The sequence below is a fragment of the Toxoplasma gondii genome, chromosome VI (assembly GCF_000006565.2).
Source record: "Toxoplasma gondii ME49 chromosome VI, whole genome shotgun sequence".
In the NCBI taxonomy this organism is placed as follows: domain Eukaryota; phylum Apicomplexa; class Conoidasida; order Eucoccidiorida; family Sarcocystidae; genus Toxoplasma; species Toxoplasma gondii.
Window position 1 is genome coordinate 1577466 of NC_031473.1, and position 22244 is coordinate 1599709.

A 22244-nucleotide genomic window follows, 5' to 3' on the forward strand; every position below is an offset into this window, starting at 1 on the left:
AACCGGAGAAGTTCCAGAAACGGTTTGAGAACACCCGGCTTGCGCTGCCGAGTGCAGCGGTTCACGAATGCACATGTCCGTTTTCTCGAGTATGTCTCGGCTGCGAGAGCGTTCTGAGACGTTTCTTTCCTGAAAGACGTTTCTCACGCTTGCATGACTTGTCAAAGTTCGCTAGGACACGCTTTGCGGCTCTTCGTTCCTCCAGTTTTCGCAAGCAGCCTCACACGTTGGATAGAGATGCCTGGGTCCACACACTTGCACATGTCGTAGACAGTTAGAGCAGCCACAGAGGCCGCCACCAAAGCCTCCATTTCAACTCCTGTGTTTCCGACCGACTCTACTCGACTGCGAATCGTCACCACGCAGTCAGGTCGCGTGTCGCTCTCCTGAGCCTCTCCCGCATCGGCGCTGCGCCGCCGGGCCTCGGGAAGCTCTGCAGCCGCCGGCGCTGGAGGCGACAGCAGCCTGTCGGCAGGCGAAAGGACGCACGAGACCTCGACAGCGGAGACGGGTACATTGTGGCAGAGAGGAATGAGGGAACTCGTCTGTTTCGCTGCCATAATTCCAGCTAACTCCGCAACTGCAAAAACGTCTCCTTTCTTTGCGGAAACTGGCCGGTGCGACGCCGCAGGGAAAGCTGCTCGAGGCTGCTGGGCTTCTGAGACGCCGCGCGACTCTGCGCAACACACAGGCTCACGGGCAACGTTGTTCAGAGCCGCGTCTTCCGCCGCTCGGAAGCATTTGCTCGCCGCTTCGCCCCGGTGTTTGGTCAGCTGGACGTACACCTCACGTGAGAGGCACACCTGGGCCTCAGCTTCGGCTGTACGTACACTTGGAGGCTTCCAGGAGACGTTGACCATTCTCGGTTTCCCGGAGATCGGGTCGAAGTGTGAGAAGCATGCCGCGTCTTCTCTTTCTTCTTTCTTGCTGGTTTCTGCACAGACTCGCTGCCCCTCGTCTGCCGCACGAGACTCAAAACGGACCGCGTCTGTGTCTCCTCCATTTCTGGTCATCCGTGAATGCGCCTCGAGATCCGATTTCCCCCCTCTCAGCGGTGAAGACCTGCCTTTTGCTTCTGTGTAAAAAGCGGAATCGGACGAGTGACGCGTTTTCAGAATGCACGCATCTCTGTGTGTCGACGCGAGCAGCAGAGGTCGGAGCGGACTCGAAAGCAAAGACCCAGCATTTGCGTGCCAGACAACACTGGCTGGAACGCCGAAAGTCCGATGTGAACGTCGCGCCTGTGCGCCTTGCTCACCGCTTCGGAGGCAAGGGCGCGAGCCCAGAAACGAAAGCCGAAGCGATCTGCCGCGCATAGCTGGCGGACATGCCGAGAGAGGCAGGGAGGAGAGAGAGGAGAGGAGAAGCAAGAGAGGCAGAAGAGGAGATGAGAGAAGCAGAACGGAGAGACGAAAAGGTGAATAGAGAGAAGACGCGAAGAGAGCAAAAAAGAGGAAGAGAGCAAAAAAAGGTAGAGAGCAAAAAAGAGGAAGAGAGAAGAAGGGAGAGACAGGGAACCCAGACAGGGAGACAGGGAATGCGAGACAACCGAGCACGAGCGGCAACGAAAGGAAATGAGACAGACAGCGACGCAAAGGTCGAGAAGAGAGAAGGAAGGAAAAAAACAGAGTTGGATACGCAGAAGAGACGTCGCGAAGAAGAGGGACACCGGCGAGGCAACATCGAGAGATCCGCGAACAGGAAGGGAAGGAAGAACGAAAGGCAGAGAGAAGGGAAGGAAGAACGAAAAGCGGAGATAAAATGAAGCCCAGACTGGTCAATCAGCGCGTCAAGGCTCAGGGGCGAAGATCAGTCTAGCCGAGACAGACGCGCCTCCTGCGCCTGTCCAGTGCACCCATCCAGCTGTCTCCTCTTCTTCTTGTCTTTCTGTTGGCTGCACTCTTGTCGACTGTCCCTCTCGACAGGGGACTTCCCAGCCAGTCAAAAGCAGGGATCAGGAAGGAGGAAGAGGAGCGAGTGGATTCCAGGACCTACCGTCGAAAGTCAGGAAACACTCGATTTCAAGAAGGCGCCGTCGCTGCCCTCAAACGGCGTGCAGTGTGTGACTCTCAGCCGACCACAGCGGGGACTCAGGTCGCAGCGTCTAGCGAGAACCTTCCTCTCAGTGATTCTTCCTCTGGGTGATTCTTCCTCTCTGGGGAAAGAAGTCCTTTCTCCTCGATTTCCTTCCGCAACGGAGAGAAGATTGCTCCAGTCTTCCAGGAAGTCTTCTCGCCGCGGTTCCGTGTGTCTGTCGAGCAGGAACGCGGCCCTGGGTTTCCCCGCGGCTTCTCCGCGCGCTGTGTCTGGCTCGAAGAACTCGGCGGCGAAGGGAGACTGACGAACACCCAAGATGCGTCCAGTGCACGAGCGCAGAAGCGAGACTTTCTCTGTCCGATCATGTGGAGAGTGACCTGCAGAAATCCGGAGAGCTGGAGACGTCTCCCTTGGGTCAAAAAAGCGAACATGCAACGAGGGAAAGGTCCCCGTCGATCGCTTCGACAGTCCAGCAGCGACGACGAGGCACCAGGCCAACTCGCGGCATGCACAGTCCGCCGTCCGACTCCTCTCCGGTTGATGAGCACCTCGAGTTTTTCTTTTCAGCTTTTTCTCTCTTTTTGGAAATCCACTTCGACTGTACGTCCACCGGATCCGGTGTGAGTGGCTTGTCCCGTCTTCACTGCGGTCGAGTCTGTTTGTCCGCGCGTGTCTTCGTGTAGTGACGCAAAAACAGAGGGGTTCTTTTCACGGCTTCTTCTGCAACTCGAGATCTTTTCTTGCTTGTTTTCCCTCTCTTCACTCTGGAGTGTGCTTCTCTCTTTTTTTCCAGACGCTCCCTCTTCGCGAGTCAACAAAGTTTCCCCTGTCCACTGGCCAGAGCCAGTCGCTCTGCTCTGCACACGCTGGTGGCTGTTCCGTCTGTTTCTTCGTCCACTTCTGCTTCGCAGTCCCTCTGCAGTCGTCTTTCTCGTGCTTGCCCTCGTTCCCCCAGTTTCCTCCTTTCCAGTCAGCGCTTTTCGCTCCTCGTTCTGTCCTGGTCACCTCGGCCGTCCTCCCTGGCAGGCTCTGTGCCTCCCGCCGATCTCCGCCGAGTCCACGCCTCGCGCGCGTTTCGTCAACTTCATAGCCTAGCCCTGAGCCGCCCTTGGCCGAAGAAGAAGCCGACAAATTTTTGTTCGAGTACAAACCACCACTGGGGCAGAGGTCCTCGGTCGAAACGTCGAAGGCCTCTGTGGCGGTGTCTGTAATTAGGACGCCGCGTTGGGTCCGACCGGGCATGGCCACAGATCCCGTTTTCGCTCCTCAGTCCTCACGCGTTGCTTCGCTCTCGGCCCATTTTGCCGGCCGTGACTCAGGTTTCAGTCTTCCGTTGGCAGTCTCTCCCCTGCGTTCTGCCAATGTTCAGTCTCGTCTCCGGCCTCTATCAGTGGCTGTTCTCCTACGACGAACTGCGTCTTCTCCTCGTTGGCCTGGACGGCAGTGGAAAGACGACTTTTCTGGAGCAACTGAAGGCGCGCCACTCCAAACGGAGAGGCTCTGCTCTCAGGCCTTCCTCGTCTCCCTCCCTGCATGCGCATCAAGCTGCTCCTGCCGACGCGACCCTCCCGGCTCCCGAAGCTGCACCTGCACACAGGCACGATGTAGACGTGACGGCAAACTCTCCTTCTTCCCCCTCGTCTCCCTCTTTCTCTTCTTTCTCCTCTTCGTCTTCTTCCTCTTCTTCCTCTTCTTGCTCTCCGCAGTCTGCGTCTCCCTCTTGCTCTTCCTCCTTCACCCCACCTTCGCGTTCTCCCCCGCCTCTCCTTCCTCAAGTGCGTCCAACGACAGGCTTCAACCTGACGCGTTTCGTGTACGAGAGGTTCCAGGTGACGATTTGGGATCTGGGGGGTCGCGAGACGCTGAGGGACATCTGGAAAGACTACTACGCCGACTGTGACTGCGTTCTGTTCTTCGTCGATGCCGCAGCGCTCAGCCGCGAGGAGGAAGCCGCTCAAGTCTTTCAGTGCATGCTGGACGACCTTGCGGCCTCGGCGTCGCAGGCCGGGCCGCGAGGAGAGATCGACGACCCTGCCTGCTCCGCGCACCGGACGTCCGATGCGGCGCCGCCGGTCTTGTTTGTAGCCAACAAACAGGACTTGTCGAACGCAGAGTCGGGAGAGCGTCTCCTCTCGCGCTTCCTCTTCCGCGGAGACCGACCGGCCGACTGGCCTCGAACGGACGCGCAGGAGAAACGCAGAACGACGGTGGACGCCGTCCGCGCCGACGACGGGCCAGTGCAGGCGTTCTCCCATACCGCCGTAAAGTCGGAGAGCGTCGACGCCCTGCTGTGCGCTGCTGTCGCCGCTGCTCGGGCAACGCGGGAGGTTCACAGAGAACAAGCGACGTGGACAGAGCGCCCGAGCAAAGGACAGCGGCCCTCGGCGCCTGTGCTACACAGCCAGGGTCGACACACCCAGAGGCAGTCGATCTCCTCAACGCAAGAAGAAGAACAGAGAGAAGAAGGCGAAGGAGGGGACAGAGAGGAAGAGAGCGAAGGTAAAGGAGAGAGAGAAGGTAAAGGAGAGGACAGAGATGAGGAGAGAGAAGAACGTGCAGGGGATGACAGAGAAGAAGGTGCAGGGGATGACAGAGAAGAAGGGAGTGGAGACTTGGTAGTGACAGAAGACAGCTCCGACAAGGAAGGCAGTGGAGATTCCAATGGTTTGTATGACATTGAAGAGGCACAAAGAAACTTTGAGTTTTTCCTCGCTTCTCGTCTCTATGCATGTTCACCTTCATCTTCTCGCCTGTCTCTGCAACATGGACATGGGTCACCGTTAGGCCGGCGCCTCTTGAAACACAAATTGTAGTTCATCTGCAGAGAGTCGTGAGATTCACGAAAAGCGGAGCATTCAGAGAAAGGACGGGGCTTCTGAATCGTCGCCGTCGCTGTCTTGCCGCCTTGGACAGTTGAGGGGAATGTCTTTTGTCGAGTTCAAGGAACGAGCAAAGTGGACGCGTGGTGGACGTCGTTTACCCTTTTCTTTTTAGAGCTGCGTAGTGAGCTAGACAGCACAAATCAGATACGATGCGCAGGAGCGTTTGAGACCGACACTCGAGCCGGCAGATGTTTTCTGACGCTGGAGCAGGCGCTATACTTGCAGCTGCGATTCTCAGAATGCGGGTGGCGGTGACTTCTGAGCCTGGAGCTCGTCACACACTTGCGTCAAGGGGGAACGACGCCGGTGCGTCTCGTCTTCGCGCAGGCGTGACTTCGCCGCGAAAAAGCCAACGGGAAAAGGAAGAGCCGCGAGAGACAACCTCGCTGAGACACAGCACGGCCTTCGTTCAAGTCGACGTTGGCACCTTGTTTGCTACTTTGTCGGTTCTGTTGACCTTTTCGGAGACAAAGTGTAAACAACGTAGAGTTGTCGTCGCGTTAGAAGGCCGCGTGGTACCATGATTTAGTCTCCTGTTAAACCCATCTTGCAGTGTAGAACGATAAACAACATCTTTTTCCCACAGGTCCTTATAGGCGCATAACGCGAAAGAGTCAACGCGAGAACAGCACCTTGCATGTTCTGCGCTTCTCGCGACACTCCAGAGAAACCTCAGTGCTCCGGCGTCACGTCTGACGTCCTTTGTCAATTCCGCCGTTGAGTCCCCTTGCTCTAGATCGACAGCGGGGCTGTCGCTTGCTGCTGTTAAGATGCTGCCCTATTTATTTATATTATACGTGACACTGAGATGAATAGAAGGAGGAAATGATTTTTTCAGCAAGACGGGAACGACGCACTCTACAGGGGTATAGAAGCAGCATCTGCTCGTGTTGCTGCTGCGCAGAGGCTGTCGTTGAGGAAACGATTGTCCTGGAGTGAGTGAGCACAAAGAACTACCAAATGAAGTCGGCCGAGAGCTGACGGAATGTTCGTGTGTTTTTCGGAATCGACAACTAAAATGCAGAGACTGTGGGCGAAGAGTGGAGGAGCTGACAACGCCCGTCGGGTCGAAATCCAAAATGTCTGAGAAATCATGTACGCAATGGAACTTGGCTGAAACTTTAGTGACAAGATCAACACAACAGCAAAGGAAAAGTTGCGAACGATGAACCCTGAGAGGGCTCAACCGGCACGTGGATCTCCAGATTCCAACGCCGAAGAGTCCTTCTATGAAGAGAACCTTTGTCTCTCTTTTGCCCTTCTAGACCCACCAGAAAAACCTGTCTGTTTTTTCCACTGTTCTCGTCAAGATCGAAGACGAGAAACCTCTCTTTTTGCATGCTTCTGCAGATCTCTGGCCGCCTCCGGCACTGCCTTCTCCTCAAGCGTTCCCGCCCCCTGAAAAGTCACTCCGAGTCAACCACCTCAAATGTTTTCTGCCTCTCTACAGACAGCACCTGAGAGAGTTCTTCCCCTTTCCGTCTACGGTTCTTGTCCTCAGAGACAGTTTTTTCTTCTGAATTCTCAACGCCTTTTCCGGAAGCAGCCTCCGAAATGCCTTTCCCTGTCGAAGCTGCCTTCTCTTCCCGATGATCAAAACTCGACCGAGAGTAAATCACTGGCATCCCTCGTCCACGCCGAGCTTCTGTGTGACGCCAGCAGTGGCAGATTTTTCGCTCGATGCTTGAGAAGTGAAAACTTGAAGAGAACTCCGAGTTCTACTCTGGTGTCGGCAGACTCGGCAGCGTTCTCGATCTGCGAATGTCGGCGTTCGCTGGGTAGACTTCCGACAGAGAACCGATGCCCGTTGCGGTGCGGAAGATCCCCTAGAGACGCGAGAAAAGACCGACAGAGAGACACACAAGTGCTAGAACCCACCCGCGGTTCAGAACGCGAAGCGGGAGAACTTCCGAGCCTGACAATCGAAACGGCCTTTTCAAAAAGAATGAAACTGGTAGAACTAGTGAAAAGATCTGAAAAAAACGCAGAAGCTGTGCTTTACTTCTGCGTGTTGACTCCTCGTCGGGAGACCTCGACGGATTTCTCACCTTGGCAGATGGAAGGCACAGCGTTGAACAGTCGTCTGGAGGCTTGAAGCGCGGGACGTAGAGCTGTGCATGCGACGAGTCGTAGTTGTGAATGTAAGTCACCTCCTCGGCTGCGTCACCCTTCGCTGCGCAGCCTCGCGTTTTTTCCTCACACCGCTTCGCGCCTCCTTCCAGGTTCAACACCCTCGCGAGAACGTCCGCGTGGACGTTGAAGTAAACATGGGCAGAAACTTCGCTCGGCGAGCCTGCGGGAGCAGAGTCCGGCACCACCTGAAGAAGAACCCAGAGGCCGCAGCAGTACACCAGGTGTGTTCCGACCAGCTTTGAGGCGAGCGGCAGGCAGAACGCTCTTCCGCGTCCTGACCGATCCTCGCTGAGAGCCGCAGAAGTGAAACGCGGCATGCCAGCTCGTCAGAAGGATAGCTGAGACAGCTCTGTCGTCGCATGCGCTCGTGACGCAAGGCCGTCTGAACCTCGAGGAAGGACGATGACCAAAAGAGGCAACGCCCGCGCGCGAGAGAGAGACGCCTCAACGAAGTCTTCAAGGCTTTTCTGCCTCCCGGATCGAACGGTGCGCCCGTCGGTTGAAAGCGAGCCTCAAAACCCCCAGGGGGGAGGGGGCTGCACCTCACCTGGACGCGAATGGAGCGTCGCCTGTAGTGGTGGGGAACTCGTTCGAAGGTGTCGAGAGACTGGAGAATCTCGTCTGTCACGGCGTAGACTTCTCCCCGAACTTTCTGCCCGAGGCCGCGAGCATCGAACAGACAAGGCCGGTATCGCTGGTTCGCATCCATAAACAGAGGATACGGCTCCGTGGTCACTGCGTCGAAGAGGTACACGACTTGTCTGGGAGACTCCGTTTCGTCCAGACCTTCCGCCGCCTCCTCTAAAGACTCGCGGAGCGCGTCCGGAGACCCGGCAGCGCCCACAGCTTGACTTGCGGCTTGACTTGCGCAGTTCGCCTTTCTCTCCAACACACATTCCGCCTTCTGGTCGGTCAGCGACGCCTCGCTTGCGATGCGGGTGAAGATATGGTGATTCGGCATTCCGCGCTTCAGCGTCCCGTACACGAACACGAGGTGTCTGTACACCTGAGCCGAGGCGCTCGACGGCGACAAGGTCACCACGAGCGGCGTCGCGTCACACGCGAGATCCGGTTCTTCCTCGTCGCGCAACGGTGTGCAAGACGCTCCGCAAGATCGGGACAGAGCTTCACACGACGCGCAGGCTTCACCGCGCGCGCGCTGGTCGAATCTTTTGTCTAGCGTGTCTTCTGAAGACCGGAACGGCGGACTGTTCCCCCGGGTCGAGTCGCCGTCTGACCGAGGCGATCCCTCTCCGTCGAAGATGATGGAAGACTCTGTCTGGCAAGCAGTATTCTGAGAAGCCGCGTCGCCGAGTTTCGACGCCAGCAGCGAAGAGCGCGAAATGCGGCGGGTCGCCGCACTCAAACCGCCAGCGTTCTCGCCGAAAAACTCTTCCAACGGACTCCGACAACCCAGAGAGAGAACTACCGACGTTCCCTCGACATCCTCTTCCATCTTGACGGGCAGGAACCTGGAGTGTCGTGGAAGTCGAAAGTTCTCAGTACCCGCAGGTTCTCCAGGAACAGAGTTCTCAGTGGACGACCGACGGTGTGGTTGCTCTCTCTCTCCTTCACTACCGCGAGAGAAAGGAAGCTCTCAGGAGGTTCAGCGTGTGAATTCTGACCGCTACGCAGCTGTTCCAGGGACGGGGCGAGGTCCTGGAGACAGGGATTGGACGACTTCCCGGTTTCGACGGCCGTCGAGCCGCACGGCGGGTCGCAGGGAGAGCGACGGGAAACCGGAAGACACACGCCTTTGACACAAAGTGGAAAAACTCTGAGACAACCTTCGCGGTGAAAACGGCCATTCTCGGATCCCCAAAGAAGGGAGAGAACTCGGGACTCGCACTCTCTCTCGCATAACTCTCGTTCTCGAGCGAGACACACTCGCGCTTCGGGGCGAAATTGGAGGCGAAAAGCTTCGCTGGGACGCGTGGAAAATATATCGGAGACCCGAAACACCTGTGTTTAATTCTTCTCTGCGAAGATCCTTTTCGGAGTCCTTCGCAAAGAAACGGACCACAAAACCTCTCTCGGCTGCCTCGGACAGCAACCGGTCCCGCCCGCGCGCTGGGTTTACGGACCCCGGCCTGCTTCTGTTTTTGTGACCGCGACGTCAGTGGCCGCAGACGGCGAGTTCTACGAGAAGAAAGCCATCGTTGACGTGGTTTTTCCTGGCGAATTCAGAGGAACACGCGCCGCATAAATGTCAGGACGGTTCAGTCGAAGAAAACACCGAGACGCGACGCCTTTGGCGAGAAACGCGGCTCCCTCTCTGGCACACGGAAAGGCGCGTTTTCTCGAGGGCTGGACGGTCACGGGCTCTGAAGCCTTAGGACTGCTTTCTTTTCTCTAATCGAAAGTCGCAGTGAAAGAGAGACAGCGGAAACAGAAACCCCGCCATCGTGCTGGACAGACAGCAGTGCAAAAGAGCAAGAATGGCAACTCGCGGGACTAGCTACGCCGCGTAGACATCCGGTTTCTCGGTGCGGGAGAACCTCGAGGGCAGGAAAAAAACGCAGAACTCCCCGTCGCGACGCCCGGCCGAAAACTCTCCCGCGGTAGGCGAAAAACGAGAGAGAGTTCTCCACTTTTGAATCCCAGCGCTTCTCCTCGCTCGACAGTTTCGCCCTCGCCTTTTGTGCACGCCTGAAAAGTCTCCCCTTAACTTTTAAAACCAGTATTGTTTCAACAAGAAAAGCATAAGAAAAGAGTCCTTGATGAAAAACAAACACGAACGCAACTTGCAGAGGATGTGGGGGACGAGCACTTGGCTCCGGGGTTTGATTCTTGTTCAGAGAACTGTCAACATAAGTATGACAAAGGGGGACGTTTCGCGGTCGTAACAAACAGAAGAATGCCATGAACGTGGATCTGCCGGTCATCTGCGAGAGTAAGTGAGGGGAGAGTTAATGAGGTCACGGAAAATGTGCACATAGCTTCTTCGCGAGCCCAGGTGACGCGTGTGAAAATCTAAGCTTCATTTTTCCGAGGTAGTAGAGCACGGGATTGAATACCCAACATCGGAGAAGTCGTTTGCTCGCACTGTTCATCCCAATGCTACAACAGGCGTCAATAGGTCATGGGATCTCCGACTTCCCTCACCATTTGTGAGGTTTTCTGGTCGAATTTCAAGGATGCACTGAGCAACATAGATTCAAGGAGTTTGCCGTGCATCGGGGGACCGCGATACTGTCAGTGTACTTCTCAAAAGCGTCTAGGTTTGATACAATCAGGTAACAACTGCTCCTCGACCTCGTGTCACTACATCTGAAACGATCTTTCCCTTCGACAACAACTGACACTAGAGAGCAGGCGATGCTAAAAGAGGACAAGTGCAACCAGGTCCTCTTTCACTTTTCCAGGCTGCTCTTAGACAGTCGGGTGTAGGCAAGATAGGTCACAAAAGAACAAGAAAAAAATACCCTCCGATCTCTTATGCACGGGAAGGGGCGTGGAGCGAGCGTGAAGAATTGCAGAATCCAGCGAGTATTTACACAAGCATTTTTGGGAAACTGGTTTGATTCTCAACGAAGAATCGACTAATAGATCAGCACATATCGTGGATGGTTGTGTATTTGGTGGATCTCTCTTATGTAGCTGTACGTTAGTGATTAAATGCCGGTCAGACCTCCGGAGTTTAGGATGACAAGACTCCTACTGCCTTGCAGCCGTTTGTCCGATCAAGCGACATCGAGACCGGGCTACAAGTCTTCCGCGCAGCTGGTTCAACATCCGTGGACGGTGTCGTTCTGTTGATGACCGTTCCTCAGAGAATTGTGAGGCAGAGAGGGTGACAGCTTCGCGTGGTTTGTCTTCAGCCACCGAGTGCTGGCAAGTGACTTTTCAAAAAACGCTCTGGCGGCCCTCTAGGAAAGGCAAGCGCACTAACAGTTTCGACAGCCGGTTGCACCCTGTACTCAGCCAAGAGAGAGACTCTCACTAGCTCCCGACAGAGTCTGTTGCCTGGCTACCACACGTGAAACTGTGGTCGTCTTTGAGACCTTTTGCGATTAAATGCGCCTGCACCTCACGTCGGACAGAAGAAGCGGCAGCGCTCACAAAGAGGCGCAAAGTGTAGGTGAAAGAAAGCGTTTTTGCACGTCACGGACAGTCGAACGAGAGGGGCAATTCAGCGATCCAAGGCATGGCACTCCTCCCGTTGCCAAAAAAGGCACCTTGTTCTATCTTTTTCAGCTTTCATCGAACCGACAAAGTGGCAAACAAGGTGCCAACGTCGACTTGAACGAAGGCCGTGCTGTGTCTCAGCGAGGTCGTCTCTCGCGGCTCTTCCTTTTCCCGTTGGCTTTTTCGCGGCGAAGTCACGCCTGCGCGAAGACGAGACGCACCGGCGTCGTTCCCCCTTGACGCAAGTGTGTGACGAGCTCCAGGCTCAGAAGTCACCGCCACCCGCATTCTGAGAATCGCAGCTGCAAGTATAGCGCCTGCTCCAGCGTCAGAAAACATCTGCCGGCTCGAGTGTCGGTCTCAAACGCTCCTGCGCATCGTATCTGATTTGTGCTGTCTAGCTCACTACGCAGCTCTAAAAAGAAAAGGGTAAACGACGTCCACCACGCGTCCACTTTGCTCGTTCCTTGAACTCGACAGAAGACATTCCCCTCAACTGTCCAAGGCGGCAAGACAGCGACGGCGACGATTCAGAAGCCCCGTCCGGCCTTCCGCTTTTTTCAGCAGCCACACACCGCTGTAGAAGGCTCGAGGACATGCGTTCCTTTTGGCCAGTCCGTCTCGGATTTTCTCGCCGAAGGCTGCCGGCTTTTCTCCTTGCTTTCCATTGAAAGGCGATAGAAAGAAAAGAGATGTGTGTCTTTGAATCGTTTCTCCCAATGCCGAGCGAGAAAACGCTTCTCGCCGTCTCCCCGGCGCCGCTGTTCCGCGTTGTCTCCACTTCTTCTCTCCCAGTGTATCGTTCGGCAGAGTTCTTTCGCTGCTGCGTTGCACTTGCGGAGAGAGCTGGCGAAGTTCAGTTGGCTTTCCAGCCTGTCTTATCGTTTTCACTTCGTTGAGGTGATGTGGAGCTTCTCGGAAATGCTAAAAGTCCAGCCAGCGCATTCCCTCGAACGCGGAAAAGACGTCTTGCGTCGTTGCATGCGCGCGCCACAGATCCGCCAGATTCCTGACGTTCGTTCTCTCCGCGTTCTGAAAAAATTAAAAAGTTTCTTGCACCTGCGACTTGAGACGCAGACAACCGAGATATGCGGGAACCCCCATCTCCAACACAGACGAAGTCTACAAAAACCCGCACGCATACACACTGCATAATATATATTTATATACGTAAATATATGTAAATATCTATAAATATATGTTAATATCTTTATCTATATCTATATATATGTATATGTAAGTATGTGTAGATAATATGTGCACAGATACGAGAGGTAAATATCTGTCTGCATGTAAACATGTCCCTGCAAAATGAATCGCTCTCGTTATTTGTATTTTTCGACCACCGTCTGGAGGATTGAGCCTGGCACATGAGGCTGGCGGTGGCTGTCGCTGTTCGACCTTTTCTTCTCTGCGTGAAGCGTCTCTTCCTCCGGTCTGGACTTTCCGTCCTGGCTCCGAGAAATGGAGAACGTCGAATTTTTCGTCGGCGCTGCCGGGGGCAGACTTTTTTTTGTATTTTCTCCGGCGTCTCTCCCTGGGCCTCGAGCCGAGAAGACGCGGAGATCAGACGTTTAAAGACAAAGTTTCGTTTTAAGAGGAAAGGTGAAAACAGCGAAGCGAGACGCCAGAGGAGCTCTTGTCTCTTCCGGCTTCCCTGTTGTCTTTGATGGACGCTGCCTCTCTCTCTCTTCTTCGTTTTTTCTGCTTTTTTCCGTTTTTTTCTTTTTCGCTCTCCTCTCCCTTCACTGAGCGGACTTCTTTGGGGTCGGAAAGAAGACGAGAGCGCGACATCTGCTTCTCGGAGAGAGACACTCTCTTCTCCGATTCTTCTGCCGAGTAGAACAAATCATCCCCGCCCCCTTCCTACAATGGTACCCTCTCTGTTTCTTCGTTCTCATCTCCACGTTCGTCCTCCGAGGAAGAAAACGCGGTGGACAGCCGACTCGACTGGGTTCTTGATCTCTCTGTTTTTCCTTGTTGCGGGATCTCCTCAGGTTCTGTCCCTGCAGCTTTCATCCTCCAGTGCTTCTCGTCTTCCCTCTCACTTCCGTCTCCCGTCGTTTTCGCTCTTGCCCGCTCTGCCTTCTTCTCGTTCTTCTCCTCTTTCTTCTCGTTCTCCTCCTCTTCCTTCTTGTCTCTCGTCTTCCTCTCGTCTCTTTTCAGTGCGGCCTTCAGCTGCTGCTGCTGCCGTGCCTGCACCTCCTGATGCGTCTGCCTCTCCCTTGCCTGTGGTCGCGGAGCTCGGAGGACAGACCCTGCCGTCTACTCACTCGCTGCGATCCTTTCTGCGGTCCACGATTTCTGCTTCTTCGGCGTTTGTCTCCTCGGCGACTCGACAGTCAACGACTGGAGAATTCACAAGCCGCGGAGCAATGGCCTCTTCGAGGGCGTGTGCACCCCAGGTGGAGGGAAAGAGATCTGAGAGCAGAAGAGTGTACGAGCGACGAAGCCTGCGCCGTCGCTGGTCGTCATACCTTCTCTTCTCCGCGTCCTGCGCAGAGCAGTCTGTTTCTTTCTCCTCTTCGTTTCTCTCTTCTACTCCTTCAACTCTGTCGTCTTCCCCTGCGTCTTCGCGCTTTCCCTCGTCTGTCTGCGAGGTGAAGCAAGTCGGGAGAACAAGAAACAGGAAAAAGGACAAACAGAGACACAAACCTCTTGCGAGTATCGGATTCGGAGGTGAGGAGAGGAAGGAGGAAACAAGACACACCGAGCGCCAGATTCGAGAAAAAAGGGATAACACACAAACAAAGAGCATAGATTATGCTCTAGATGTCAATGTACGAGTTCTGTTGTCACGCGGGTTTCCAGTGAGAGGCATCGACCACTCAGGTTCCAGGAGGATCACTGCCGTCGTCCTAGGAACCATCGTTTCTCGAACATGCAGCCGACGGACCATACAAGTTGTTCCTTCACTCCGTTTTTCCGGTGCAGAATAGCTTTCTGTCGTCGGATATGGGAGTCCAGCTCTTTCTGCATTCCTACGTACTGTTCAGTGTCCTCGGCAATGCAGTATCAGCAATCAGACACACCTTGTTTAACTGTAGGGAGTTCTCATCTTCGAGACAGGATTGTGTTTTCTGGGGAGTGTATTCTACGAGTTGGACTACCGGTTCTCACGACGTCTGGCGTCACGTCTCGGCCTTTAGGACCTCAACTGTCGGCAACTTATTATGTAGAGAACTCGTCCTGCGTCTGCCGATGTCTTTTGCCCTGGCAACAGCGCATGCACTGTTTCTAGGCTGTCGCGACACAGACCATGCCTTTCCTTGACTGCGCATCTAGACTTGCCTTTCAGCCATAGCTGCGGCCACTGTTGTGTTTCAAAGCACTGCTTTTCCATCGCTCCTCAGTCTATCACGCTGAGCAAGTTGCCGCGTCCGACACTCCGAGCATTGCAGAGACCACCGCGAGAGTTGGACGGTCGGGACATGTTCGCTCAGCGCATTTGGGAGACAATCGTTCTGGTCCTCCGCGGGCTCCGCTGTGCATGTGGGGTGTATGTTGCGTTTTTTTCCCTTTGCTCCAGATGCGTTCACCTGACCTCCGTGAGTCCTGTCTGACGGCATTGATCGCGCGAGCGTCAGAGTTGTCTTTTCCTGTCGCTGGCGATTGGTGTGACATACATGATACAGACATTCCAGTTCTGTGTGACTGCTCGAGGCCGTCCCTGTCGTGGACGACGCGTTGTGTTTTTGTTTCCTTTTCCGTCTCCCTGACTCTGCGTGATTTGCAAGACACGATCCTTCCTCGTTGCGTGAGAATCTGAGGCGGATTCAGAAATGTGCAATCTTGCTTCCTTCCTGATGAAAATACACAAAAGAACGGTAGACCTATGGATCCCGTTCTTCATGGCCTTTTCTGGACTCCTTTTGAGATGCCTCGAGTTCTGCTGTTTCGATGTCTCTCTCTTCTACACCAGCACACCATTCTTTTCGTCTCCCTGTCGCTCCGTCTTTGTCATCCAAAAATAATTCAATTACTCGTCAATTCCCTGACGCGGAAATCAGACAGTTGTCGACCAAGCCTACAGGTCGTCCTCGACCCCTGTCGCATTCCTCTCGTTCTTCGGCTCTCTTCATTCCTGTGCAGTGTACCCTCTCACGCAACTCCTCTCCTTTTTTCTCTTCTCTGTCTTCTCGATTTTCTTCACCTTCGTCTTCTGCTCGTTCCTTTCTGTCCGTCCTTTGCAAGTTGAGAGCGACTTTGATGCTCACTTTCTCCCTGTGTTGACAGGTCCTGAAGCTGGCGACGATGTGGGTGAGGAGCGTGAAGAAACTCCGGGAGAGGTGTCTGATGAGAGTTTCCTGTCTTCCATGGGGGGGCGGACAAAGGCGCATTCTTCGGAGCCTTTCGAAGGCGTTTTGACCAACGAAGAACTACGAGAGATGGTGCGTCAAGGGTACATACACCGGGAAGATGAACGTCTTGACGATCCCGTGTCTTCTCCTTTTCTGATCGACGGACCTCTTTTCAATGGTTCGAGCCCATTCGCTTCGCCGCCGTACGGTCCGATGACCCGCATGGTGCCCTACAATCGGTGAGTTCTGTGATTCAAGCGAACGCAAAAACAGGTGACAGAAAAGGATTTCCGCGTTTGCAGCCTCTTCTGACAGTGGCTCGGACTCTCGAGAGACATGGACAGATGCCTTTCAGGTTACTACGCCTTCAGCTGAGTCGCCAGAATCATCTGTGCATGCCAAGGACTCTTGGGGTTTCGAGCAATTTGCCATTTGCGAAACGCCGGCCGGGCGACCGGTTCGCCACGCACTCGCAGTCTGAAGTTGTTTCCTCGATTGGGGGCCTTCTCTGTGCATGCAGCAATATTTATGAAGACAAATCAACAGATCTACGTACGCAAACGCCCAGAGATACTTACCGAGAGACTGGTGTCGCAGGAGGCAGGTGGCAACTTCTGTTGATCGAATGAGCGATGCATGCAGAGATTTATGTCGGTAGAACAAGCTGTCAGTAGCTAAAGATACAGATCTCGGTTGACCAAGACAACGATCGCGGCAGTGCTAGGACGGAAGAAGAACAGTAGATGTAGACTCGGTTTCAGGAAGAGAACTGTCAAGATAGAGAGAGACGTCGACAATATCGCGAGTTTTCAGTGTTTCTCTCAGTACATCCGTGGTGTCCGCTACGCGGTTTGCATGATTTGTTTCAGATCCTTGAGCACAATTCCGACATTCGCAGATGTGGGCAAGGCGAATGCGACGCAGGCGATTCCGTTCATCAACTCGACTGCCAGCGTCGAGGATTTTTTCGGATTTGTGGAGAATCGGACAGTCGACTGGGAGTTCTTCTCTCCGCCCGGTAGTCGATTCGAGAGAACAGAGACGGGGGTCGTGATGACTCCACCAATCTTCCCGAACCGCGTCTATTTCTTTTCGAGAGAAGACATCGACGACGGAGTCTACGATGACCCCTACGCAGATGGGCTCGTGCGCAGTGCAGACCCAAGTTTTTTAAATCCAGTGTCGCCAGCTCTCCGCTCTGGAAGAAGGCGAGACGAACATCGCCGAACAGACACAGGTAGAGTGGCAAGAAGAAGCGGCGCCACCAGCTTCCGAGAGGGAAGACGCGGAAAAGAGAGACGCGGAAAAGAGAGACACGGAGAGAAGAAGGAAGATAGGAAGAGAACAGGAGGGATGACGGAAGAGAGGCAGAGGAGAAGAGAGAGAGGGAGAGGAGACGGCATATATACATATATATATATATATATATAAGGAGAGAGAGAAGAGAGAAGAAAAAGAATGAGGAAGAGAGAAAGCGAGACTCGTACACGGTGAACAACCCACCACGGAGAGAGAGTCCATCCTCGTCGAGCGATGTACGGTACAAACGGAGCTGCATTTTGACTTTTCTTGATAGAATGCGTAAATGCCTTCCGACGCCCAAGACGAGAGAGGGAGATCTTGACAGGGTGAGAGGTGCAGGAAACACTCCTGGGACCCGTGGGTATGTGTCAATGAGAAAGTAGCCTTTCGAAATCAGGATCTCCCTTCTGTTTTTTTTCACAAAAACATTTCCTGAATTGGCTTCCCTCTAAAACGCCGCAGGTCAAAAACAGCGACGACGCTGGCGAATGGATGACGTCGAAAACGACATCCCTCGGGGGAACTGGACCGTAAAAAATGATATCTACAAGGTAACGCGATTAAAAACATATATGTGCACATCGAGATGTTGACACAGACATAAACACTTGAATTTACAAGAAATGGAAGTGAAGAATGGGACCTCCAAAGGATTGATCTGTGTATGTTCCGTTCCTCTTGAAGACTGGTAGTTGTTGACCTTTCTGCGTTTCATGCGTGCGTCGAACTTTCCTCCTCTGTCATCTGAGTCTGTTCTGTCTGGGTCAAACTTTCTCGGCATACCATCTTCATTCCTCCAAATCTCTTTAGTGCACTAGTGAAGAAGTCGTGATGTTTGAACAAAGAATTCTTTCTACCAGCACCGTCTGCCGCTTGCTTTTTTCAGGACATGCTCGACTCCATCGACTGGGAAAGAGAGTGGCCTCACCACTGTGACCAGAACTACTTCAAGAGGTAGTGATTTTCTCGAGACTTTCTGTTCTCCTTTTTCTTTTCCTCGAACCAGTTCGAGGACGTTTTTTCCCCTCGGTTTTCAATGCATTGTCCTTCTTTCTCTCGAAGCAGTTCTGCAGATCTCTTCTCCTGTGTTCCTTCGCTTCCGTCCCCTCTCTCCCTGTGGAGGCGTTTCTTGGCTCTTCAGATGCGTGTCTTCTCTTTCGCCGCTCCCTCCCAGACTCCGCCTCGCAGCTGTAGACACTCGACGCAGAGCGAGGAAGAAGAAAGCGTTTTCTCTGTGTTCCGCCGGCTGTCGTTGGTCGCTGGAGAACGCCCAGACCTGCTCGCCGGCGTTCTTTGCGTGTGTGGGCGCAGGTCGGATGTGGCAACCCTCCTCGGTGACAATGACAGAAATGAAGACAGTTACTGGGACCCGCAGTTTCTTGGCGGCGTCGATACGTACCCGAAGGCGCATGCAGGCGGAATGAATTTCACTTGGCCGCTGTACTGGGTCCCCTGGCTGGCGAAGAAGTTTCCGCGGCGAGGCGGTCAGCCCATCAAGTCCGAAATCTTCAACTTAGGAGGCGTCGAACCTCTCCAGGTAGAACTCCGTGTTCAACATGGAAAGGGGAAAGGGATCTGAAAACGCTTCCAGTCAGTGCCTGTTGCGTTCTTGCGGTTTTCAGAAGAAGATGAGGCGCCATACGCATGCAGACTCGGGATCTCCTGATTCGCGTTGGGATTCCGTTTCCAGCAGGCGCGAAACGATCAGGGAAAGACTCTGGAAGTGCAAGTGCAGAGAGGAGATGATTGGCTGAGAGGGGACTCGGGGAGATACGCGGCTTCACGCAGTTCCTCGTCTTTCCTGGGTACACGGGATTCGTCTCTCTCTCTCTCGGCTCCTTCTTCCTTTGTTGCCCTAATCTGCAGACAGTTGTGTACTCTGCGTTGCTCTGCTTCTCCTTCCCCTCCCCCCTTCTTCGTTTTCTGTGTGCGGCGTTTCCCTCGTGGTCGCCTCGCGTTTCTTCTTCTCTCCACTGATGTGTGTCTCCAGGGTCCTTCGTTTCTCTCTTCCGCTCAGATTTGGTTCTTCCCGGACGGCTGTGAGTCTTCGCACCCAGGCTTTTGTGCCGTGAAGCTGGTCTCGCGTCCAGGATGGAACTTGCCGTTCCGCATCAAGCTCTGGATAAAAGGAAGCTCCGTGTGCGTCCCCCTTCCGGCATCCTCCACTCCCGGTGGCGAGACGGCTAGAGGCGGCGAAGAGTCAGAGAGAGGCTCAGGAAGAAAACCGCGCCGACTGGAGAGACGAAAGGGCGAAGCAACGCGGTGGGCCAAGTTCAGGAGTACAGTCACAGCGGGACCGTTCAACAGAGAAGACGCCGACTACGTCGCCTACTCGCTCAGCTTCTGCAGGTACGCTGCATGCGAGGGAGTGCCGAATGCGTTCGCGGTGGACGTCTTCCTGGGTCTTTGAATCGAGCGTTCGTTGCTTGCAGTCAGGCGGTCAGGATGCCTGCGAGAAGAAGGTTGTGAACCGCGGCGTTTTTCTTGTCTCTTTCGCGCGTTTCCCTCGTCCGCATTGTTCATTCGTGGACAAGGTGGTCGAGCCAAGGAGCAGACAGGCTTTCAGTCTCGGCGTGCACGGGAAGGTGGAGAGCACTAGCTTCCAAGCGGTTCTCTCCCCGTTCCAGAGTTTGGTCGACTTGCCCCGCTGCAGTCTTTTTCTCAGGGTGTCGGCGACATCAACGAAAGCATTCGCGTTGGCTCGTCTCTCCCTCTGGAAGGTGTCGTCGCCTCTTTTACTTGTTTCATCTGGGCTTCCTACGTCGGCAAAATCTCCCCTCGTCCGTGCGTCGGTGAACGCTGGACGCCGCTGGTGCTGTCTCTGCACTCAACATGGCGGCGGCGAAAAGCGGGAGACAAGTTTTCTTCACTTTGATGTCTTGGGCAGATTACCAGCCTTTCCCTTGTGTACTGACAGAGGCCTTGCTTGAGGTGTCTACGTGGTTGCCCGAGTCCGAGGAAGACAGTGCCTTTTGGAAGTCACTCTCTCCTACGACATCTGGAGAATGTTCGGCGCGACACTGAAACCAGGTGGAATCATCCTAGATTTGTCTGCATGCGCAAAGAATGCTATCTTTATTCGGTCTTCGCTCTTGCTCTCAGGCTCCTCGACAAACGCAGTTTTCTCTGTCGGCCCAACCCACCTTTCCCTCCGTTCTTCCCACCTGATTCTTCTTCTTCCTCTTCTTCCTCCTCTTCTTCCTCTTCTTCTTCCTCTTCTTCTTCATCTTGTTCGTTTTCTTCGTCTTCTCCGATCATTTTCAATCCGGAGACGGACGTGGTTTTAGGGGCAGCGGGAGACATCGAAATCGGTGTCGCGGTCGCTGAAGAAGACTGGGAATGGGATGACGGACACTGGGCAATGGAACAATGGCTCAAGTTGCAGTCTGCGTATCCAGACGACTTGGAGCTCGAGACCATTCTTCCTGCTAGGTAAGCGAGTTGCCTGGAGAGAACGCGGCAAGCACGAGCGTAGCATTCACAAGGACTGACTGTGCGGTTTTCAGACAGACTACACGAGTGCCCGTGGAAGAAGGCGAGCGGAAGCTGGCATCGAGAGGAAACGACCCTCGCTAGGTGCTGAAGGAAGAACGGAACCGGAGACAAAAAAGAGACAGAGACGACAGAAGAGAGGGACAGCAGCAGAGAGCCGAAACGATAGGAGAGGAAAAAGGACGAAAAACAAGAGAAAACTCGAAGAGAAAACGCCAATTTTTTGAGTGTCGAGATTCGTCTTCTCTGTCTTTGTTGTTTTTCTATCTCAGCTTCACCAACAGCGACATGTTCGAAAATTACAAATATCGAGATATTCCCGACAAGCACTTTGCCAAGTACATGCCTCCGATGTTACCCCATCTCAATTTTACAGACGACGAGTTGGAGCAGGTGTATTCTTTTCCTCGAAGGCATGGCTATTGATTCGTGTTTCATTCTTCATATCTCTCCGTTTTCGGTTCTCTGTTCTCCTGTTTTTCTTCTGCTTTTCTCTCGGCGTTTCTCCCGGCCTCCCCTTTCGTTTCCCTTCTGTCGCTCTTCTTTTCCTCGTCTTTCTCCTGCTTTTCTCCTTCCGTTTTTTCAGTTCGTCTGTCTTCTCGTTGCTCTCCATTTTGCGTTTTCCTGTTTGTTTTTCTTGTCAAAGGTGTCCTGCGACATCGCCTTCCTGTCCACCACATAGAACGCGACTGTTTCCCCTTTCTTCGCTTCTTTAAACATCCGTGCTTCTGTCTGTCTCTCTCCGTTCCCTGCAATCTTGTTCGACCTCGACTCGTCAAAAGCGTTGCACAGTGACAGTCTTCTTCAGACTCGGGCGTCTTCAACACCGTACCACATCAAGAGATGTTTTCGCGAAACCTAGCCGTGGAGACTGCGTAGTAACAGGGCATATAGCGTCAGTGCACGTTTAGATTCTTTTGACAGGTGCTCTGCCTCACGGCTGCTTCTTTTTTTAGAAGGCTTTTGAATCGGACTGGATTTCGCTTTGCTTCAGACAGATCTCTGCCACACACGCAGCGCTTTCTGACGGAGGGAATGCAGAAAAAACAAAATTTTGACGTCATCTTTTCCACAGTTTGCCGCTGTTCTTTTAGGATTCGTTCCCTCTGCTGAAAAAGTCAACTCAACAAGCTGAGGGGCGCGGGTTTACACCTTTCATTTCCCCTCTGTTCTTTCAACGTGGAAAGTTCCCCTTTGTCATATTGTAAAAGTTGATCCCCTTCACTTTTCTTGGCTCGGTCGCTTCGCAGATGCCCATTTCCTGTCGCGCTGTTTCTCTAGCGCGCTGCTGAGCTCTGCCTGGCGAGTGCCAAAGGCCGTCAGTCTAGAATTTCTCTAGTTTTCCCGCTAGGAAGTCCTTTGCAGATGCCTTCGTTCTTCGTATTCCACACGATGCAGGGACGCGTAGAAACTCCTTGAAATTCGAGTGGATATATTTCGTGCTAACATGCGTGTCGTGCACTGCCTGTCGCGTAAGTAAGTGCATCGTTCAGCGCGAGTCCGGTTCTGACAGAAAGACAAGGAAAAGGACCGGCAAGAAAAGCCAGAATCCAACGCAACACACATGTGGCGAGAGTGCGACGCAGGGGGGGGGCACACGCCTGGAACGGAACCAATGTGGCAAAACCTCGGCGTCGGAGGATACCGATATGGAGTTTTGTTGCCGTCTTCAGCAATACAGTCGAGTGGTGCTGCACAGCAACCGTAAAACACTTACTTGTCTGTATCTCAAAATAGACTCCTCGTCGGAATACCCTAGGCGCTTTAAGGTCTCTGGGTGCGGTAGAGCAAGCTGAATGCACGGGCTTGTTACTTTGCAGAAAAACCTTGACCTCCGTAGCTTCTGCTCAAAGACCACCGAGGCAACCTGATGGACAACTCGTCTTCTTTCCTTCGAAACGGAAATGACCCGTTCTCTCGCCGTTTTCTAGTGTACAATAATCCAAGATAGATTTTTCAGAACTTAATT

At 53.8% G+C, this 22244-nt stretch overlaps 5 protein-coding genes across 5 annotated transcripts; 2 read left to right on the forward strand and 3 right to left on the reverse strand.

The window, feature by feature from the left end:
* Positions 1 to 58: 58 nt before the first annotated feature.
* On the reverse strand, positions 59 to 2174 carry TGME49_240930 (MoaC family protein). The gene has a single exon (XM_002366671.2). The coding sequence runs from the start codon at positions 1314 to 1316 to the stop codon at positions 162 to 164; it is 1155 nt and encodes a 384-aa protein (XP_002366712.1). The 5' UTR covers positions 1317 to 2174; the 3' UTR covers positions 59 to 161.
* Positions 2175 to 2476: 302 nt separating this feature from the next.
* TGME49_240940 (hypothetical protein) lies at positions 2477 to 3452 on the reverse strand. The gene has a single exon (XM_002366672.2). It carries the CDS (start codon positions 3277 to 3279, stop codon positions 2797 to 2799), a length of 483 nt encoding a protein of 160 aa, XP_002366713.1. The 5' UTR covers positions 3280 to 3452; the 3' UTR covers positions 2477 to 2796.
* Positions 2625 to 5500, forward strand: TGME49_240950 (hypothetical protein). The gene has a single exon (XM_002366673.2). It carries the CDS (start codon positions 3399 to 3401, stop codon positions 4848 to 4850), a length of 1452 nt encoding a protein of 483 aa, XP_002366714.1. The 5' UTR covers positions 2625 to 3398; the 3' UTR covers positions 4851 to 5500.
* A 524-nt stretch (positions 5501 to 6024) lies between these two features.
* TGME49_240960 (AIG2 family protein) lies at positions 6025 to 9472 on the reverse strand. The gene is made up of 3 exons (XM_002366674.1): positions 7600 to 9472; positions 6968 to 7237; positions 6025 to 6745 (listed from the first exon to the last, which is right to left on the reverse strand). The coding sequence occupies exons 1-3, from the start codon at positions 8506 to 8508 to the stop codon at positions 6638 to 6640; spliced, it is 1287 nt and encodes a 428-aa protein (XP_002366715.1). The 5' UTR covers positions 8509 to 9472; the 3' UTR covers positions 6025 to 6637.
* Positions 9473 to 12725: 3253 nt separating this feature from the next.
* On the forward strand, positions 12726 to 21193 carry TGME49_240970 (hypothetical protein). The gene is made up of 9 exons (XM_018780617.1): positions 12726 to 13859; positions 15417 to 15720; positions 16351 to 16718; positions 17246 to 17334; positions 17670 to 17737; positions 18095 to 18320; positions 18801 to 19132; positions 19886 to 20215; positions 20548 to 21193. Exons 1-9 carry the CDS (start codon positions 13052 to 13054, stop codon positions 20699 to 20701), a joined length of 2679 nt encoding a protein of 892 aa, XP_018637600.1. The 5' UTR covers positions 12726 to 13051; the 3' UTR covers positions 20702 to 21193.
* Positions 21194 to 22244: the final 1051 nt, after the last annotated feature.

Coding starts and splice junctions, on each gene's coding strand:
- TGME49_240930 (XM_002366671.2), bottom strand. CDS start 1,316: ATGCGCGGCAGATCGCTTCGGCTTTCGTTTCTGGGCTCGCGCCCTTGC.
- TGME49_240940 (XM_002366672.2), bottom strand. CDS start 3,279: ATGCCCGGTCGGACCCAACGCGGCGTCCTAATTACAGACACCGCCACA.
- TGME49_240950 (XM_002366673.2), top strand. CDS start 3,399: ATGTTCAGTCTCGTCTCCGGCCTCTATCAGTGGCTGTTCTCCTACGAC.
- TGME49_240960 (XM_002366674.1), bottom strand. CDS start 8,508: ATGGAAGAGGATGTCGAGGGAACGTCGGTAGTTCTCTCTCTGGGTTGT. Junction 7,238..7,599: donor GACGCTCCATTCGCGTCCAG/GTGAGGTGCAGC, acceptor GTTCTTCTTCAG/GTGGTGCCGGACTCTGCTCC. Junction 6,746..6,967: donor TGTGCCTTCCATCTGCCAAG/GTGAGAAATCCG, acceptor TCGCGTCTCTAG/GGGATCTTCCGCACCGCAAC.
- TGME49_240970 (XM_018780617.1), top strand. CDS start 13,052: ATGGTACCCTCTCTGTTTCTTCGTTCTCATCTCCACGTTCGTCCTCCG. Junction 16,719..17,245: donor ACATCGCCGAACAGACACAG/GTAGAGTGGCAA, acceptor AAAACGCCGCAG/GTCAAAAACAGCGACGACGC. Junction 17,335..17,669: donor TAAAAAATGATATCTACAAG/GTAACGCGATTA, acceptor TGCTTTTTTCAG/GACATGCTCGACTCCATCGA.